At 41.1% G+C, this 17949-nt stretch overlaps 1 protein-coding gene across 1 annotated transcript; it reads left to right on the top strand.

The window, feature by feature from the left end:
• Positions 1–490: 490 nt before the first annotated feature.
• Positions 491–9478, top strand: nt5dc2 (5'-nucleotidase domain containing 2). Its single transcript, XM_041945848.1, has 14 exons — positions 491–923; positions 2963–3147; positions 3233–3307; positions 3410–3465; positions 3707–3800; positions 4707–4835; positions 5224–5284; positions 5368–5470; positions 5579–5680; positions 5818–5899; positions 6045–6131; positions 7365–7505; positions 7949–8013; positions 8869–9478. The coding sequence occupies exons 1-14, from the start codon at positions 545–547 to the stop codon at positions 9128–9130; spliced, it is 1821 nt and encodes a 606-aa protein (XP_041801782.1). The 5' UTR covers positions 491–544; the 3' UTR covers positions 9131–9478.
• The last annotated feature ends 8471 nt before the right edge of the window (positions 9479–17949 follow it).

Raw genomic sequence — 17949 nt, 5'->3', positions numbered from 1 at the left:
GTGAGAAGTTAAGATAAATAAAACAGTATGTCTGAAAAAAAACCCTTTATGAGCAAGCAAGAGGCAACCATGGTCTTGATCTTACACGGAAAGAAAGCTAGGCCACATTTTCATCAGAAGTGCAGTTGTGTGGAAGATTTACAGGTTATTAATCAAAATAAATGCAAATAGAGTAATTAATAAATAATATTAGGAATATATAACAAAAGCAGTGTTGAAGAAATTCTTATAGATTTGAGAGTGCTAATTCCCTGAAGAATTACAAACACGGTGTGATTAATCAGATCTCTTCACTTCATGCAGCATGGAGAGAAGACTAGTCTTAAAAAAGCCTTAAAAAGCAAATTAAAACACTCACGTCCCATATGAATAGGTGTTTGTTATGACCATAGATACAGTCAGGTCTATGCTTGTGATTGGCTGCAGGGACTACAGTCACACCCCTTTAAACCAGGGGGCGTGGTTACATTCAAGGCGGGGGTATGTTTTCATGTGCCAGCCTGCAGCGGCAGCACTTTTGGGGTTCGTGTACATGTAGTTAAAAATGTCCGTTAAAACCGTGGGCTCGGCATTAACCCGTACACTGTGGACTAGAGGAAGCAGGACTCCTCCTCTCGTGCGATCTCCCAAAGTGAACAGACTTTCTACCACATGCAGGCTGTCTGGAGAAAGAAAGCAGGGCCGCGAAAAAACAAAAGAGGAAAGTTGCGGCTCATGCTCAGACAGGCCCAGCGACGACGTTACATCGTCCGGAGAGCCTCCTTACAGATGCACGGCAGGGGACAAGAAGAGACCCAAGGAGCCCGTGGGTGCCCCCGGTGTCACTGGTTCAAGAAGACGGTCATACACCTCCACCACAGCTCCCGTAGACCAGAGGTCCTACCTGTGGGCGCGCTACAATGACACGAAACGGCTAGTTCACGGTAAGCAGAGGGTGCCCCTTTTTGTCTCCAGGTCTCCCCATATAGCAGCGTTATAATGACGCATCCACGTCACCAGGGCTCCCTGTTCCCAGCATCCACTGTGTTTCTGTTAGCCGTTAGTGAGGACATTTTGTTTATTCGGGAACTGTTTTTATCCTCTTCCCAAGCAGCCAAATCGGACAGATGGCATGTTAATGCTCTTGGTTCCTCCATGTCAAACGCATTTTAAGCTAATGTTAAAGTTTGATGACCTGTAACGTTATGCCCGTTTTAAACAGAAGTCAAAAAGAAGTTGGGTTCAGTTCTCCCGCAGTTCCTGTATTTGGCCTTAAAACATCCAGACGTTAGCTAACAAAAACATAAGCTTAAAACTGTTTTCATTTTCATGTTTTTCCAATGTCGTAGTCAGCAAATACGTTTAGCTAGCTAATAGTGGCAAAAAGGGCTGTTTAGTGTTGGGCATCCCATCATGTCGTCACATTTGACGGAGAGTGCCAGAAATATGCTAGATATGGATTTATAAATCAAAACATGAACAATTCTGGAACTTTATTTATAACTGTGAGTCTGACAAAACTTTATGACACCATGAAGTTAAACGGGTCAGTTTCCTTAGCTAACACATAGTGTTGCAAAATCTTTAGCAAAGTATTCACAATTCCGAGTTGTTATTTCGTCCTTAAGCCTTTAGTGTGTTTTTAACTTATCACGTAGGGAAGAAAAATTAAGACCCTTTTATATCAATATCAGAAAATAGTTAGCAAATAACAAGATAATTGAGAATACTTCTTAAGCATAATGACCTTAGTGTATCATCAGTAGACATACTCATTCTGCAGTGTAGTGCATCTACCCTGATGTTCTCATATATGATTATTATTACTGATGCACTGACATGCAAACAATTTTGTCACAGCTTGTCAAGGCTGAGCTGGATTTTAACTGCTTTATGTACGGCTGGATCATTTAATTTATAACAGTGCATCAAACTTTATGAACTAATCATATTATTTTATGTAAAATCTTAATCTGTATACTGCTGTAACTAGTACATAGCTGTCAGATAAATGTGGAGTTAAAAGTACAATATGCAGTTCTTGCATAGGTGCACCTACTTACAGTCCACGCACAAGGCACATTACATATATTTTGGTACGTAATCAGTGTATTTCTTCCTTTGTAAGATTCATAAATAAAAGTTATTCTCTCAGTAACTGATTCAGTAGCACACCAGCACACCATGAATTCTAAAGATAATGGGTTTTAATTGAAGATGGACACGCTCTCTCAGACTACTACTAGTTTCGTAGATCTAATCTTTTGAAATGTGCCTCATTATTTACAGTTGTCTGGAGGGAAACCAGCCTCAGTGTTAGTACATGCATGTCTGCTGCCCAGCTGCAGCCCTCATTGAACTGTCCCAGGACAGGGCCGTGCCCCACTTTCTCCTATAGGCCGACAGTGACACAGCCCTGTGCTCATATTCCAGCCAGGGATTTGGGTCTGTCTGAGGAAGAGATTGTAAACAGTTTGTTTAATCTGTGCCCATGTGTTAGCTGCATGACCGTTGTACTTATCAAAATAGCGCCCAGCAAAACTGATAACGTAGATATTTACTATAAACTCTATTACAAGGAGTAATGAACATTATGCTCCCATGCAGCAATGAATTTAATTAAATACTTTTGTAAGGCTGTTGTTTTTGGCTTGTTGAAGAGTCAGTTGATGTGTGGAAGCACACATTGTGCAACCACCAATGAGCTTTGCTGCCCCTACTAGATTGAAAACAGCAGTGGAATTTAGTCTTCTTTCCTCTCTGCAGAAGTGCATAATCAGCAGGTTTCGTAATGAAAGAGAACATTAGAGATTTGTTTTTACATTAAAATATGAATCGGGCGTTGTGAATGGCTTAATCCTGCAGTCCCTCAAATGAAACCGATGACTTGTGTTTTGTTCCCTTATCTTGCTTAGTTATTGTTTTCTGTCTGATTTAATCTGCATTTGTTTCATTTGATTGAGGGTTTTCCATCTGCTCTCAGATCTGATTCCACCGGGTGCTTGTAACCTCCTCAACTCCTCCACCATCTATGCCAACAATGAGGTCAGCCTGGCTGAAGTGGACATCTACGGCTTTGATTATGACTACACGCTGGCTCTGTACTCAAATGCGCTCAACACAATGATCTACAACACAGCAAGAGGCTTCCTGATTGAGCACTTTAAGGTCTGTTTTACAGTAGGTGCATGTATTATGTTGGCATTAAAACTTCTAGATTCAGGTCATTTATCCATTTTCTCCTCCTCCACAGTATCCTGTAGACATTCGCAAATATGATTACATTCCCAACTTTGCCGTTCGGGGTCTTCACTATGACATCCAAAAGGTAACTTCTTTTAAATCAGAAATATCCAGTTGCTGTAACAGAGAAACTTGCATTTCACTGTGTAGATAATTACAAGTGAAACTCCCCCCCCCCCCTCGGTAGGGTCTTCTAATGAAGATCGATGCCTTCCATTACATCCAGCCAGGAACTGTGTATCGGTAAGAGCTTCATGCTGTGCTGAGCGTTTGTTGCACAATACTACTAACACATTTAGGCAATACTGAAATGCAATTTAGTGAATAATCAGGACTATAACTTTTAAATGATTTTGATCCATATATGCCGTGTTGTTTTTAGTTTATGTATTGTCATCCCTGCTACAGAATCAATTTGTTTTTTCTGATTATATTATATGTGTTTTTAAGCTCTTGTGCATTCATTTATATTTGATGTTCTCAGGGGACTGAGTCCAATGCCAGACGAGGAGGTCCTCCAGCTCTACGGGGGGACTTACCATGTCCCCCTGCAGCAAGACAGTGGCTTCTATGGAAAGGTGAGGAGAATTCTAGTTGGGAACAGTAATATGAATACTACATCAGGCGTTTTGCCTCTGCAGGATTTGGATGTTTGTAATAACTTTAAACAGCAGGGTGGAGAGAGCTCCCTGACATTTATTTTGTATTCAGATATGTTCTGAATGTTTCTTCTCCATGAAACGTGTGTTTGGTTTGGCACAGATGGGAAAGCTCATCTTAACTTCGTGTTCCCAGTACATCTGTCATAATCTCATCCGGCTACTCTCGAACATGGATGTAGTTAAGGATTAAATCTGTGACTGTCCTCAGATATTTCAAGTGTCTGGCTTTGCGTGGCTTTACTATTACATAAATCCTGATGCTGAATTTTGTAATCGCATTTGTTCCATTGCCGTCATTAATCAGCTGGAAGGCAGTGTTCTGCTACCCAAAAGCTGGACAGAAGAACTCTGTGTCCAATAAAATCATTTGTTTTTGCTGGGACATTTTAGAAACTGCACTCTATCGGTCATGAAAGTAGAAATCTGTATTGAGTCTGACAGTCACAAATGTAAGTCTGACCTGTTTCCTAATTAGGAGCAATTTGGACTCTGATGTTTTGAATCAGGCTCAAATAGTTTTTGGTTCATTGGATCTTTTAAGTGCTTTCCTGCCTCTCCATCGTCTAATTCTCCTTGAAACTGTCCTACCCAAAATAGTTTTGAAGTGACTCTAATCTCATTTGGGGACTTGGCTCTGTTTTCAGGAGAGCCTCTTATTGAGAAGTGGTTTTAGTTAAAATGCTTCCAAATGTGATTGGGAAGTCATCCAAAAGACTGTGGAGGTACAATAATGTTAATTATACAAGGTCACAAACATTTACTGCATCACTCATAAGCAAGCATATGTAAATATAAAGCATTAAAATCTATTTTCTGTCACAGGGACCAAAGGTGAAGCAGTTCATGGACATCTTCTCCATCCCTGAGATGACTCTCTTGGCTGTGGCAAATGACTTTTTCATCACAAACAACATTGAATACGATCCAGTTCACCTGTTCAGGGACGTCTCTGTGAGTATGCCCCCTTGAATCTCACGGTATTAAATGTTGCGCCCTGTTTTTAAGTTGTGGCCTCACCTTGTAGCTCTTACTGATAAGCATACTGGTCTAGTGTATCTGACTGTTTTCACATACTGTGATTCTTCAGCTGGACCCTCAGGAATCTGCTGAGCTTAGGAAAATTTTGCAATCAACTCTCATGGGTAGAACAAAGAACAACTAGTCTGTTATGTTACCAAAATATCTGCTTTGATTTTTTTTTCTTAAAGCAAACTATAAGGTTCTTAAGCATTTTCATCAAATGTGACATTTGTTTTTGTAGTTAAGAGAAAATACTCACGCTAGAACTGTTGAATAACACAGATCTGTTGCCTCTACGTAACACTTATTTAATCCCCAGGAAGCAATTGGCATGGTTCACCTCAAAGGCTACATGTACAAGTGGATCATGGAAGATCTCGGTAAGAAACCCTTTCCCTCTTTTTGCATCATGCCAGCACATTGCTGCACATAAAGTAACATTCTGTCATCCCTCTCTTCATAGATAAGTTCATTCCAAGAGGAGAAGAGACCGATGCTGTTTTGCATCGACTGGTCAGTCAGGGAAAGAAACTTTTCCTCATCACTAACAGTCCCTTCAGCTTTGTGTAAGTGTTAATTAGCGGTTAGCTATCTGTGGCCCGTGTCTCTGTGAGTCCAGTGTGACTCATAACAAGAAGAAACTGTTGCAATCTGTTTTTTTCCCATGTGCGCAGTGATAAAGGAATGACACACATGGTGGGCAAAAACTGGAGAGACTTCTTTGACGTTGTCATCGTGCAGGCAGACAAACCTCACTTCTTCACCGATTGTATCAAGTGAGTGAATCCAAACGGTGAACAGCAACAATCATCTGATACAGAAATGTTCATGCGTTTCAAAACTTCAAAACAACATTGACATTATGTTGTTTTGGAGAGCGATCTCAGAAATATAAACACTGTTACTCTGACAGACCTTTCAGACGGTTGGACGGTAATGGAGACCTTCGGTGGGAAAAGATAAACGGTTTGGACAAAGGGCAGATCTACAAACAGGTCTGTAATACTTTCGGCTACGCTCTGACTTCTCTGAAAGCTGAATGTGTGGCTGCTACATGTTGTAAGTGTGACGTGTTTGTGCTTGTTGCTTTCTGTGTGTCTTAATGTACTAAAGAGGATGCCCTGTGGTTTGTTATTTCAGGGAAACTTGTTTGAATTTCTCAGACTGACGGGCTGGCGAGGTTCAAAGGTTCTTTACTTTGGAGACCATCTTTATAGTGACTTGGCTGTAAGTGTCAAATCGTGGGGATGCCGTCAGTGATGAATCCCCACGTTAAGGATCTGCATTTCGAGTGACCTGTCATTGTGATTAAGATTTTTCCCTATATTTAATGCACATTATTTATCTTATTATTATGATTATACCTTAGTTACAAACACAGTCATGCAGATTCACACACTGCCAGATGCCTGCTGTCTGTATGTATTGCCTAATTCTGAAAATTTCCTGTATGTCATTGAGGTGGGATCAGAGCGGGTCGCACAGTGAACATTTTAAACACCAGATTGCAGAACAGATGGCCTCATATTGTTTAAAAAATGTAGACTGAATGGCCTGGATTACTGTGTCGAAGGTATACAAACATGTTAACAGATAGAAATATAAATTACTTTTACATACTACTGCATGATCAGCAAGGGCTGCAGAGCTGTTTTATTTGTATAGCACCTTTCAAACACAGGCAGTTCAAAGTGCTGTACGTGGGAAAATGCATTAGAGCAGCACTGAAAACATAATAAAAAGCTAAGTAAAGTAAAGTAAAATAGAATGAAATGAGACTTTAAAAATAGATAAAATAAGCTAAAATAACCAAAGTGTATATAATAGACCAGGAATACAGTTATAGTGCAGTAACAATAATAATAATAAAATAAAAGAGAGTGCAGTATCAATCAAAGGCAGAGAGCAGCAGATGGTTTTTCTTTTAGTTAGATTAGAAAATGGCCAGAGTTGGGGTGCCAGCTGCTTCCCTCTGTGTGCAGCAGAGTAAACTGTTTTGAGTTGTGACACTACCGCCTGACTGCTTCCTGAAGATGTAAGGGGTCTACATGGTTTATATTCTTCAAGCACATCAGAAATGTATTTTTCCCCATGACTGGCTGGTGACTTTTAGATCAGCAGCAGCAAAACTAACTAAAACTGGTTCTCTAACCGAGTGGAAGCCAGAGATTGACTCACAAAATGAAGACATCCAGAATGGGTGAAACTAAAGGCGCCTGCTGACGAAACATGTTCCTGCTGAGTATATTTGGTGTCTGACACATTTAAAGATCAGTGAAAATGTGGTCTGAGAGGGCTGACTGGTTATATTACACCTCAGGAATCAAATAATTAGCTGTGGATTAAATTTCTCTCTAGTTTTCTGCTGGCTCTCTCTTGCATAAAGATACTGCACGCTAATCCTTGATGAATCCTCGCAAGGTTAGAGTTTGACCAAAACAATTTCACTTGTTGTGGTAGGACCTCATGTTGCGACATGGCTGGCGTACAGCAGCCATAGTGCCTGAGCTGGAGCAGGAAACCAAAGTGGTGAGCACGGACCGGTATGCTCTGAACCTCACCTGGCTACAGGCTTTAACCGGCCTGATGGAGCGCCTACAGGTAAGAAGTTAATCCCAGGGTTGCTGACACACTAAAAATGCAAATCTCAGTCCTCACCAGCTCCAATCCAGTTGTGTGAAGGGTTAAGGGAGACAGATGTTGACATTTCATAGCCAGCAGTTACTCACGCTTGGTAAACCTCAAATTGCTAAATGAACTGACGCCAAACCACAATCTGCACTGACGCTCATTTCTAGCTATTTGTCATTGGTTCCTAACTGGTGTGATGACACATCAAAAAAACAGGATGCCAAAGAGTTGTCCAGTCACCACTGCTTGAGTCCATGCAACTTCTGTTTATACATGCACAGGGTGTCTTGTAATCCGGTTGTGTGACACTGAAATAAAGCACAAAAGTGCAGTAAAAACATGTTATTCAAAGAATACAAACTGTGTGTGTGGTAGACCTCGATTTCCTCATAGTTTGGTTTTCTTTTTCTTAGACACGCCGGGATCCAGAGTCCAAACATGTTTTTCAGGAATGGCAGAATGAGAGAGAGGAACTCAGGTGAGTGCAGTTTTCTTCATCTCTCACACATCTTTTGCACCACTCAGTGAACGCTGCTTTTATTAGATATATACCCTGGTACAGCCATGTCCAAACTATTCCATAAAGGGCCGTGTGGCTGCAGGTTTTCGTTCCAACCAAGGAGGAGCACACCAGGCTGGACTCATTTAATCAGCTGATCTCACTTTTCGGCTAATAACTAAGGGATCCCTTGATGTTGATTGGTTGGCCTGGTGTGCTCCTCATTGGTTTGAACGAAAACCTGCAGCCACACGGCCCTTTATGGAATAGTTTGGACATGCCTGCCCTGGTACTTTCATTAAAGCAGTTCTGAGGTGCTTTTACTTTAAGTATTTTTATGGTACTTTCTACTGCCACTCACATTTACTTGACCGCTATAGTTACTTCTTACTTTGTAGATCAATATTTTAAGAACCTGTAATGAGCATATAAAACATTCTGCTGTTATACAGTAAAATTAACCACCCAACTTTATATAATTTAGCTTTGATAAGTCACATTAGGTCCACCTTGAGCAGCTAAATCATTAAAATGCTGCTTCCTTGTTAATGCATCAATAATAATAATTTGATGCTATAAAATATGTTGATATCACATTGACAGAGGCCACTCTGGTTGCATAATGAATACTTTTACGTCAGATACTTTAAATACACTTCACGTATTTAATTTGTGTGCTAGACTTTCACTTGTAATTGAGTTTTGTTTTTTTTTGGTGGTGGTATTGCTACTTTACTCAGTTAAATGACCTGAATACTCCCTCCACCACTTTGTATGTGAAGTCATACATACTTAAAATGGTGTGAACTCATGCCCTAATCTTTAATATTGCAGGGTGATGACAAAGAACTTGTTCAATCCTCAGTTTGGCAGCATCTTCAGAACGTGTCACAACCCCACCTACTTCTCCAGACGTCTGTGCCGCTTCTCAGACATCTACATGGCCTCCCTCAGCTGTCTTTTGAATTACGACCTCTCCTACACTTTCTACCCCCGCCGCACCCCTCTGCAGCACGAGGCTCCTCTGTGGATGGACCAGCTCTGCACAGGCTGCATGAAGACGCCTCACCTGGAGGAGATGTCTCACATACGCTGAGAGCTGTACTCTCCCCAGTGACTGTTAGGACTATATATTCTACGAATGGCAAAGAATGCCGGAGGATTTCTTTCATGTAGCAGGATTTCTTTTCAGAGAAGAAGATGCCGCACAACTCGCTCCTCATAGCAAAGCTTGTTCTACACTGAGTGATCCACTTCCCCAATGAATTCACTAGAGGGTGCTGTAGATGTAGCTGCTGTCCAGAGAGCTTGACATTCAGTTAAACATGTTGGGGTACAGGATTGGCAGACTCTCTATTTGCTGCTTGAATCAAAGTGATATGGAACAACACTGAGCTACCAATGCACAATAAGAACAAATAAATAAGTAAAATCTAACATAATTATGTGTTGATCTCTTATTAGCCCTCCTATATTGGTGACATCACATTTTAATGGTATAATAGGTTAAAGTGAAGCTAAATACCTCAAGGTAACTGGATTTTAAGAAGGATTAACACAGCCTATTATCGAGACTAACGTTTAGTTAGTGAAATACATCTTATGATTTGTGCATATCCAGCATTCTCAGTTAATTTGTCTTCCATTTATTTGATTGGTCGTTTGGTTTCTAGGCAGCGCAGCATCCATTCATCGCCACTGTACTCAGCATCACAAACTCATTCACTTCCAGCCGCCTGCCTGAAGACAGCAGCAAAGGTACTGTACCCTTTATACTCGGGGTTTGGAAAAACGTCTGTTGTTAAGTGGTGTGGGTTGTGTACCATCTCTGCACCTGGATTTAGACAGCGTGGGGAGCAGGTGAAGGTCTTGGTCAAGTTTTGCAGCGCTGTCCCGTGCGGGGATTACTGGCGCGGCTGCTGCCTCGCATCGCTGCGCGGCTGGTACCGCTGCACGGACGTTTGTGCCGATGAAACCGCGTGTTGTAGTGCGTGTGCTGGCAGTTATCAAGAAACGTGAGGTCAGTGAAATCATTTATTTGTTGCTGTGAGGGACTCTTCTTCCACTTTCCATGCCTGTTTTTTTTTTGTCCTCCAGTACCAGACGGTAAGATCTAAAAGTTTGGTTTCATGAGAGACGCCATTTTTCTCGAAAATAAAATCAGACTTCTCGCTTGTCGGCCGCTGACATCACCGTGACACCTGGATGGTCAAGTTGTCTTTAAGACATTTACACTATGACATTAAAAATATAATGTTTTTTGCTAATATTTCCAGCTGAGTATTTTGGTGGAAAAACATTTTCAGCATGTCTTGTGTATTGAGATAAAACCTGACCTATATTATTATTATTATTATTATTATTATTATTAAGCAAACATACTTAGCTTGTGTTTTCCGTCAGATATTGCTGAAGGCCATTTTTCATCCCATATAATATATTGAATTGCCTCAAAGCAGGGCTGGGTAATGATTCTCTTTCTGTCCATATTAGCCTCATCTTGACAAAGCTCTCATGGACACATCGGGGTTAACAGCTCTCCTGTGTAATAAAAGATGAGTTTGAGGTCTATATATGAAAATCTTACGCCTTCACTATTAAACAGATAAGACATTCTGAAATATTTCCGCTCATATGAATAATCGTATAAGAGATTTAATAAATTGGTAAAATGTTCCATTCAATGTAATTTCATCATTTTTTTTTTCATGTCAAAACACCTTTTTTTTCTGTCTGTCTGTTTTGATCGGGAAATGGCATTTTCAGAAGTGACTTTTTTTTATGTCACTTTTCTTGACAGTTCCTGCAGCTATGCCTGTTTAGGATAGACTGCACGATTTAAACACCAAATGACACCATTTGACATTCAGTGACTAATTGCACCTCAGCATTCCTGTTCAGGGTTTATAGATTTCTGTGACATTTAATGACAGAATGGCATTCTCCCGCTGTCTTCAACTGAGAACGCGGGACTTCTGTTTCCGCAGTGAAGCCCGGAGTGTGTGTGGTTTGACCCTCCTAGACTGCATCTTTTTGCACATCACTACCTCTTTTGGCACACTGCCTGCATATTGCACTCAGAGTTGAATTCTCTTTGGGTGTGTTTCTGGGATAAAACACAGTCTTCACTGTGCTTGCATAGCCTATTTATCTCCCCCCCCAGCAGATTTGAGAATCCTACAATCCTACCATAACTCTTGGTTTTTGATCTTAGCATGAGCTTTCTCTGATTCATGCATCCTGTTTTAAACTCTGTGGTGTCCAGTGCCAGTGTTGGTATCAGGTCCATATTGATTTATTGTGGCTGGTGATCATTTAACATCATCTTGAATTCAAAGGCAGGCGCTGGAAGAGCTGTTTTTCCTGAGATGTCTGTTTTTTTTTTTTTAAATGCTTCATGCAATCTTTGGTGGTGCATCTGTGTATCTGCAGGGCTGACTGGTGTTTCAGTCTATTTCATGGCCGCATGCCTTCGGTGAACAAGCCTGCACCTGAGCAGTGGAGGCTTCCAGGACTAACTTCTTTTTTTTTTCATGTCTGCTGACCTCTTTTAAATGTGTCGATGTGTTTAGCAAGAAAGCCTCAATTTACTGAAAACAAGTGACTGAATACATTTCACAAATCCAGTTTTATTTGAATTTTTTAACAGTCCCTGATATGAAATGATCACACAGATTTTACTCTTCTAAAATCAGGCCCTGCTCAGCCAGTGAGCTTCACCCACCCTGTCCTTGGAATCCTTCATCCTCCAGCACCTCCATCCCGGATTTCTCTCGCTACATTTGCAGCCCCATTTCTTCATCCTTTCCCTTTTATCTTTCAATCCCTCCACTTTTCCCCTTTTCCATCTCCCTTCATTTTTACCTCTAAGTCTCTCCATCCTTTTCCATGCACAACCCTCCCTTCCTTCATGTCTTCATGCTTCCGGGGGAGTGACTGTCTGCCACTGTGCTGGCTGTGGGAGGCTGTGCGTTCACTGGTTTGTGTGCGTTGGCAGCCAGTCCCTCCACACAGCAGCCTTTTCTATTATTAAATGTAATGGGACCTTTACTTTTACAGCTTAGCGGCATTAGGGTCTCTGCTCAGTGTAGGAAGATTTCCCGGCTGCAGATGATATCCCTTCATCTGCCTTGAAACTAAAACAACAGATGCCCCGCAGAGAAAACACAGACTTGCATTGTTTAACTGTATTATCATTCTTGTTCTTCTGCAAAAGCGTTATAAAACCACAACATCTTTGTTAATTCATGAGGTTTGAACCCCTTTTGGCCGACCGGCAAAGAAAAAGCAGATGGGCTCGGCTCTGTGGGATTGGAAATCTTAGTTTCGCCTATAACACACAGAGGAAGAGCAGTGGAGCAAGGCCTCAAGGCAGCAAGTAATTGGCGCGTGCCAGTGTCCTGGAGAGGGGCAGTTTGAATTCACTGTTGTGTAATCATTAATCAGATCTCACATGATAAGCAATTAGTCTATAATGACTACAATTAAATCACCATTAGCCCAAATTGTTTTTGTGGCTACTCTAACTTCAGGCTGATGTTAATTTAACAACTTGTCACACTGGAGGGGGATAACTGTTCTACTTGAGTGGCAGTGATTATGCAGTTATGAGATATACAGTATGAATTTTACATTGGGAGGTTAAACCTTTAAAATGAGATAAATCTTTCATTATGGGCCTGCGTTTGCATCTTCCTGATGTCACATTGCAACAGTGAAAATCTAATAAGTACATTTTAGGACGTATCTGCACCAAATCTCAAACTCTGCATCTATTGTATGTGTAAGGACTTAAAAGCACATGTGGAAAAATACACTAAATTGTGTAAACAGTAAACAAAATGATTTAAAGGACCAGCGTGTAGGATTTAGTGGCATCTAGTGGTGAAGTTTCAGATTGCAACCAGCTGAATCACACCTCTCTTTAGGAGAACTATGGTGGCCTTCAGGTGACATTAAAACACGAAGGCCCTCTCTAGATCCAGTGTTAAGTTTGTCCATTCTCGGCTACTGTAGAATGGTGGAGGCATCAGTTATCAGAATCAATGGAGCAAACCTGTAGATATCACCTTTTTTTATTCCATGCATTCCCCTTCCTTGTCAAAACCTGTTGCCTACATTACCCACAATGCACCTGTCCGGCAGTTCGGTCAGAGATCTGGGTGTGTTATGCTAACAGTGGCTCCCCAGCACCTGTAAACAGACATTAATGAGTAAAATTGGTGCATTTCCCTTTAAGCTTCAGTTCTATGTTGACATATTTTGTGCAATCTCTCCTCACCCTCTCTGCAGCCGTTTACCTGCTTTTATTATAAAGAGTTATGGTGGCTACACTGTGCTGACATGCTGCTACGAGACCGGTAACCGAAACAGACAAGACCATATCTCTGTTTAATGTCACTTCACCGGATGCCTCTCCTAAAATTTGAATTGATTACTTCCACTTTCATGGGCAGGTCCGTGACAATCTATCTGAGCTCCTGATCCTGCAGTGTATGAGCAGGGTTCACAGTTATCCAGGGGCAAAATCATCTTTTAAATCACTTACTGTTTCTACTCTGTAGTCTTATAATATGCAATCTATAGTCCTATTACCATCTCTGTTTCTCCGAGTTGTTTTGTTCCTCTGGCTTGGACCTTTATCTTTAGTTTTATTCACCTCATTAGCTTATTAAAGACATGGAGAACCCTGCAGTTTCTCCACTCATGAGCCTCTACTGTATATTCCTGAAAGCAGGGGGAGCCTCAGTACTTCACCCAGTCAATTTCCACACAAGCTTTGCCAGATTTTACATGGATTATTTATATGCTGGTGTATCTGAGGCCACTGGCTGTTCCCGAAACGCTCCTCTCCACTCATCATCATGCGTCTAGGATGCCCCTGTGGCACTGTGTCAAACATGCAAGCCTGTGAAGATGCACTCTTTTAGCGGTGCAATTTACTCTCTCCTGCGCTCTCGCCGCTCTCCTGCTGTAGTTTGATGTCTAATGTATTATTGAACCCTTCTGGAAATTACAGCCCTGTCTGTGATGTCTGCAATACAAGCCTGTGCTGTAATTAACATAGTCAGTGGGTCAGTGATGAGAAGCTGCATGAAAAGAAGGCTTATTGTGTCACTGGGAAGCTGGAGAAGCCTGACTGATGGAAACACAGAGTGATATTTTTTAATGCGATTCAGCTCATCAATTAATGTCTGATCATACAGTCATACCACTCGTTCCTCTCCTATGTTAAAAGTCACTGTGCTGTATTCTCTTGTGTTGTATCTTAATTATAGAGCTGTCCCAGTGCTTCTACAGGCACAACTAAACAAACATTTAAAGCCCCATGTTGATACTTAAAGGTCTTTTTTTAGAAACAGGATGCATCATTTTCCTCCCTGTTGAATTATTCATCTGCAGACTGCATTTGTGTGCATTCTCTGCTCAGAGGAGGATGTCAGCTGGACCATTGCAAACAGCTTATTAGAGCGAAAGTGTACTGTCTCTTTGATGAGCTTTGAATGAGTCACCCACTCTCTGCCTCTGTATCTGTGAGGCCTCTATGTTTGTTCTTGATTTCCATCACAGATTGCCTTTGCACAATTGCCCATTCAGTAGTTTCAATACCTTCCGGAGTCTATAGGCATAATCACTGAGTTTCACTTGAATTGGTTTACTCGGTGCTGTACCTCACATCCAGGTCAGCCTCATTAACATTCATAAAGGTGTCTTGTCATAGGTTTAGTGCCTTGAGACTGTGGCTCTTTTCTCCTTTCGGCTTTTATTTACTTCTCTGTGGAATAATCGTCTTCTATGAAAAGTCCATCCTCATCAGCTTCATCTCGCTTGATTGAGGCGCCCGAAGAAGCTGTTCCTGAAAAACAACCATTACTGAAAAGTTTTTTTCAACATGCCACAGCTTTTCACTTGATGAAGCTACTCCAGCCACACAGGGATCCATTAATGAGGTGTGAGTTGCATGCATTATGATATCATTGTGACTATTTTATTGTGTATGTGAATTACAAGCTGCAGAAGAACTCCTATAAAATGAATTACTGTGCCTTAATATCAAACAGGGATATTTTAAAATTCAGGGCATGTAGCTGAGTACCATAAAAGTCGGCATACGATGCTGCAGTGTTGCTGCTGTACAGGGCTTGTATGAACACAATATCTGACTATTGATTTTTCCTCCTTGCTCACTCTGTTTAGTCTTTGCTTTTGCTTCCTTGTTTCAAAGCAAATAGACAAAAAAAAATCACTATCTTTCACTCGGGAATCCTTCAGAGTGGAAACATGGCTGATGTGAGTGTGAGTGTGATTTGTGCAAATAAAACAATCTGCAGGCTACTATTGCCGAGATGCTGGAAGAGAGATGCTGGTGAGAGTTCACACCATGCTGATTAAGCATCACTGGCAGGTTAATTTCTCTGTATTTTGCAGGAAACCAGAGTTTTAAGAGAAGGTGTCTGTGGCGAGGTTCTGTGCTGGCGCACTGGTAATGATGCATTTACCTGAACCAATGATTGGTTTGAAGGGGGAGCAACCGTAGGAAAGGAGCAGGCTACAGCAAGCAAAATGTTTTCCTGCAAGTCACTGTTGTTCCTCACAGCGAACACTTCTTGATGTCCAACCCATGAAGGTTAGGGTAAGGGCAAGGGCTGGGGTGGCCTTTTAAGGGTTCACTAAGATTGGAAAATTCCATCATCATCCCTGTAAAAAATACAGCAACCAGGAGTATGGCAGAGCCTACGGCATCATAAGCATGTCAACAGTGTTTGTGTAATTACTTTCACTGCCAGAAGGGGGAGACAACAATTCCACACAAAAAGTATTAGAGTTAAGCCATCAATCAGACACCAAACTAAATGCCACCAGCTCTCTTTTTAATACAGAAAAGGATTTATGGTTATGAACCAAATCACATGTGGCACTTACAGGACTCTATGTCAGGGAATTCTACAACTTACTGCGATTTAGCATTCAGTCATTGTCCGTCTGCGACAAATGGTTCTGCACTGTGACAAAAAGGTTACTGTCGATTAAACTTAAAGTCAACATAAATGACAAACACTTCTCAGCTCTTCCTTGTTTTTCTTGCATTGTAATCTCTAACATACAGTATTGTAGATATGGATTGGTTTGGTATGAAGGTTGTCTCTGTTGCTGTACACTAAGCACATGTCCTGACTCAGCACTCCTACCCTCTCTGCCATCACAGTCTACTGTTTTCTGGGTGACACCTGCAGACCTTTGCTTCTATTTTCAAACACACCTGCTGTTCCCTCGCTGAAGCTCTGACCCCACACACACACACACACACACACACACACACACACACACACACTTCACACCATTAGGTCTAAATCTGGCTGATGACAAAAAGTAGATGTCAAACCTGACGGCAGATATGAGCGCTAGAGAACAGAACTAACCTAATGAGACATTTTAGGATTTTCTCTTGAAAACTTTTCAGTGCAGTTGCTTAAAGTGTCTTTTTAAAGATTTATCCTGAATCCTGCAATCTTCAAACCCCTGAAATGTGTCCGACCGAGAAACTGCATGCATGGAAGGAACAAAAATGTATGTTAAATCTGTATATTCAATGATTTAAATAAGCATATTCCATGACATTAATGCACTCTGTCTGCCAGCAATGGTATCATAAAATAATGCAGACCTCCAGCACCAGCTAAAATATACAGTAAAATGCTACTGCTGCAGTCCAGGAGCCTGATATCCAAGCTTAAAAATGAAATGTTATAAAACTTTAAACAAGTTAATATGCGAGAGCTACCACCATGCATATTTGCATCAGAAGCTTATTGTAAGGAATAATTTACCACACTTCTAATTTAGCTATCAAATCCCTTTTAATTATCAGTCATTTTTAGGAAGATTAAAAGTTTGAAAATACTAACTTATGGTGAAATTCAGCTATCTTTCTTTCCTTCTTTTCTTGTTAATGTAGGAGTTGATCTGCTTAAGTTATTAAGCAAATTACAAGACAGTAGGATTTATCCTGGAGTAAATGTACTAGTTTTTCTGTTTGTCAGGAGGGGGCAGTGCTACTCTGCTTTCTCACAGTCATCGTTCAGTAATAAGTGCAAACACACGTAGACTTGCTCTTTACAACACTTAAAAACACACACAACATAAAAATACCCACTTTCTTGACCAACTTTCTTATTGACCTTTCCAGCGCAAACGTTTCCTGAATCCTCAAACAGTTAATATTGAATTGGTCAATACTGCAATAGTGGTTGGTGGAAATGAAATGAAAGCTATCAGATGTACCATTCCCGCTGTGAGTTGAAAGTAAAGGGATTAAAACTTGCCCTCTGGCTTTTTGGCATTTCTCCACCCACTGGGGGATTTAAAGTTGAGTCTATCTCTGGTGTGGCGAGTCATCTATTGATCACCTGGCATGAAGACAAAGTCCTTCTCGGTGGCTGGGAACCATCCATCACAGAGCTGCCTGGGACACAGCGGAGAGATAGCATGGCACTGAGGGTCCATTAAAACTGAAACAGATCTTTCTCTGCAGCAAGGATCGATGAGCAACACGTCCCTGCAGCTGTTTCCCTCATCCTGCATTGGGTTGTAATTGTCTGAAGATGATGGACTGCTACGATGATTTGATTTGGAGGCTCATGCTTTAAGGAAGTCCTTATTAGGTCCCTATTATTATTATTAAGTTATTGCTAAATGCTTAGAAGATTCAAAATTATGCCATTTGTATTCAAAAATGACAAAAACATGCATAATCACTCTCTTGTCACCCACTGATTATAGCCAGTCAAATGAAAAGAATGGGAACAATACAGGGAGTCGATAATTGCATTCAAACCTCAGCGGAATGGTTTGTAAAGCGGGATAGGGCTCGGTTCGATCATGATGCAACAACACCTCTTTTCTTCTGCCGCGTCC

This window comes from Chelmon rostratus, chromosome 10 (genome assembly GCF_017976325.1).
Source record: "Chelmon rostratus isolate fCheRos1 chromosome 10, fCheRos1.pri, whole genome shotgun sequence".
Lineage (NCBI taxonomy): Eukaryota > Metazoa > Chordata > Actinopteri > Chaetodontiformes > Chaetodontidae > Chelmon > Chelmon rostratus.
This window is presented reverse-complemented; position numbering and strand designations above follow the sequence as displayed.

Coding starts and splice junctions, on each gene's coding strand:
- nt5dc2 (XM_041945848.1), top strand. CDS start 545: ATGTCCGTTAAAACCGTGGGCTCGGCATTAACCCGTACACTGTGGACT. Junction 3,148..3,232: donor TCCTGATTGAGCACTTTAAG/GTCTGTTTTACA, acceptor CCTCCTCCACAG/TATCCTGTAGACATTCGCAA. Junction 3,308..3,409: donor TTCACTATGACATCCAAAAG/GTAACTTCTTTT, acceptor CCCCCTCGGTAG/GGTCTTCTAATGAAGATCGA.